The sequence below is a fragment of the Malus sylvestris genome, chromosome 5, assembly GCF_916048215.2.
Source record: "Malus sylvestris chromosome 5, drMalSylv7.2, whole genome shotgun sequence".
Lineage (NCBI taxonomy): Eukaryota > Viridiplantae > Streptophyta > Magnoliopsida > Rosales > Rosaceae > Malus > Malus sylvestris.
In genome coordinates this window covers 2,574,414-2,576,828 of record NC_062264.1, presented here as the reverse complement: position 1 = coordinate 2,576,828, position 2,415 = coordinate 2,574,414, and the positions used below count along the sequence as shown (strand labels likewise).

Below are 2,415 nucleotides of genomic sequence, written 5' to 3'. Positions count from 1 at the left end.
AAATTTCATCTTACTAACTTGACTTATAGACACTGAGTTTACAAGGTTTATTTATGGAGACTTAGTTCCAAAACGAACAGGAACGCAATCATGTTTTTAATCATACACCTCCCAAAAGGGTAACGCTAGGCAGATCAATTTTTTAGACCAAATTTGCAAATCAAGTGATGTATCACCAATAAAAAATAAGCACGTTAATCAACACTTAAGTAATAATTCAATCATCAACAACCATATATATCATATAGTGTACAGACTAAATATAGTTTAAATAAATAGTTTTCCTAACATTATCTATACCAAAATGACATTACAATTAAAATAAACCAATTACCAACATTCCCAACAGTAAGTAGTTGTAACTTGTAACTTTCATGTCTTGATCATGTCAAAGAATTATATAATTTTATTTGGAAGACAGTTGTAGCTAGTTCACCTTTTTCGCATTACCTAGTCACAATTTTGGCAAATCTCTCGATATTCAGAGTTCATTTACGTGGGAGAGTTATGCAAGTCCTGAGCTGCAAGCAACTGGTTTTGCATGGAAATCCTATGTCCTGGAAAGCTGGCTCGTTAGTTGTGCTTTTCTTCCATTCGTTATTTTAATTTTGATTTTAATTTTATTTATTCATTCCCTGATCAATTTTTGCGTATAAATGGCTCTATAGTTAGCTAGTTTTTTTCAGAATCACCTTCGAATGAAATAAGTTTGATTTGTTTCTATCTTTAATACTAATTATCTGAGAGATTTTCCTCATCTGTGCTGAGTGTGCTCTCTTCTCTTCTGCATGAAAGCCTTTAGAATATTTGGCGTTGAAGAGGTTATGAATATTCCCAAGTTCTTATTCAGAGTAATCTTTGGTTAGTTTCAACTTAATTTTCTTTTCTCTCTGTGTTTCCCTTTTCTTTTTTTTTTCTTTTTTTCTGATTACGGATTTCCTCCTTACTTTGATGTAGGAAATGCAATTGCTTTGTTCCAGTTCTTGGCACCAACGTATGCATACTATACTTAGATATTCTAAAAGAGAATTGTTACTGGCACTCTAAAATTCTCTTTGAGCACTCTAAACTTTCTATATTTAGAAAAAAAATACACTTGTGAGGAATGCAAAATAAGATTTTTTTTTTAGTGTTAATAACAGTTCCCTTCTAAAATGTGAAACTATATTTCCTTCTTTTGTTTTTCTGCGAAGGAACTGTGAAATAATTATTTGAACTAATAGTTGCGATGTAATATTACAATAGGGATGCATTTAAAAGGATCATGATGAAGAATAAGTTCACAGAGCAGTTCTTCTTGGGCATCCCATACCTGATGACTCTGCTCAACTGCCTCATTACAACCGCTTGGTATAAATTCACTTCTTTAGTTCAATATATATATATAAACCTCTCATTTATTTAATTGTGTGCATATATATGAGGAGAAAGATAGCTTGTGTTGCTATACTCGGCTTGTTAGGATTTCTACTCGAAAGACTAAAAGTGATTTTTAAAAGACTAAAGCATTTCCGATTATGTTTGAAAAGTATCTGAATGAGCTTCTAACTCGTAGAAGCACTTTATGAAGCAGCACCTGCAAGATGCTTCTTCGTAAAGCATTTCTAAATGCTTTTTTAATAAGCACTTTGACTTTTAAGGAAAATTCACAAGTTTTTATATTAAAAGAATTTTCGCAACATCGCTAATGAGCATAATTGCTTTTTAGAAAAGCAATTCTAATCGACTCTACCTAAGAATTTGCAGCATTGATCTAATTAATGTTGCATAAATATATATATATATATATATATGCTAATTATTAGTGACATAATTGATTAGTTTGTATTTAATTTTTATCTATTGTGAATTAAATAGTTTGTAAAAATCCAACAGGTATTGCCTGCCATTTGTGTCTCCACGCAGCATATTGGTATCGACAGTCAATACTATCGGGGCAGCTCTTGAATCCATATACCTGTTGATCTTCGTCACATTGGCCCCCAAAAGAGAAAAAGAAAAAATTATTGAGCTCCTCACTTTTGTGCTCTCTTTTAAGCAACAGTAGAACACTAATTAATAAGCTAAAAGAAATCCGAAGCATATGAGGAATAACTTTGACAATTAGAATACTATCCACACATCTTTTTTTATCTTCTACATTTATATTTTAATTTTTGGTTGTCAGATCAAATCTTTTAAAATCAAATGATATAAATTAACAAAATGTATGTGAAAAATGAAAAAGAATGTGTGGATAACACGACCTCCTTATATGAAATCTTCACGCGCTTGAGTGAAATATTTTGTAACTTCTTTTGGGGCACAAAGGATGATTTGCAACATGCATATTATTTGTAACATGTATGTTGTAACTATATTTATTAGGTTTTTAAGTTAATAAATATTTCATTAATCAAATAAAATGACTATCAA

The 2,415-nt window shown here is 30.8% G+C and overlaps 1 protein-coding gene across 1 annotated transcript; it reads left to right on the top strand.

The window, feature by feature from the left end:
- The first annotated feature begins 704 nt into the window (after nt 1-704).
- LOC126623839 (bidirectional sugar transporter SWEET1-like) lies at nt 705-2,103 on the top strand. Its single transcript, XM_050292826.1, has 4 exons — nt 705-861; nt 958-994; nt 1,246-1,350; nt 1,876-2,103. The coding sequence occupies exons 1-4, from the start codon at nt 789-791 to the stop codon at nt 2,045-2,047; spliced, it is 387 nt and encodes a 128-aa protein (XP_050148783.1). The 5' UTR covers nt 705-788; the 3' UTR covers nt 2,048-2,103.
- The last annotated feature ends 312 nt before the right edge of the window (nt 2,104-2,415 follow it).

What these genes read in the sequence shown, in the direction of transcription:
- LOC126623839 (XM_050292826.1), top strand. Translation starts at nt 789, where the DNA reads ATGAAAGCCTTTAGAATATTTGGCGTTGAAGAGGTTATGAATATTCCC. An exon ending in CTTATTCAGAGTAATCTTTG is followed by an intron (nt 862 to 957) that starts GTTAGTTTCAAC and finishes ACTTTGATGTAG; the next exon opens with GAAATGCAATTGCTTTGTTC. An exon ending in TTCCAGTTCTTGGCACCAAC is followed by an intron (nt 995 to 1,245) that starts GTATGCATACTA and finishes ATATTACAATAG; the next exon opens with GGATGCATTTAAAAGGATCA.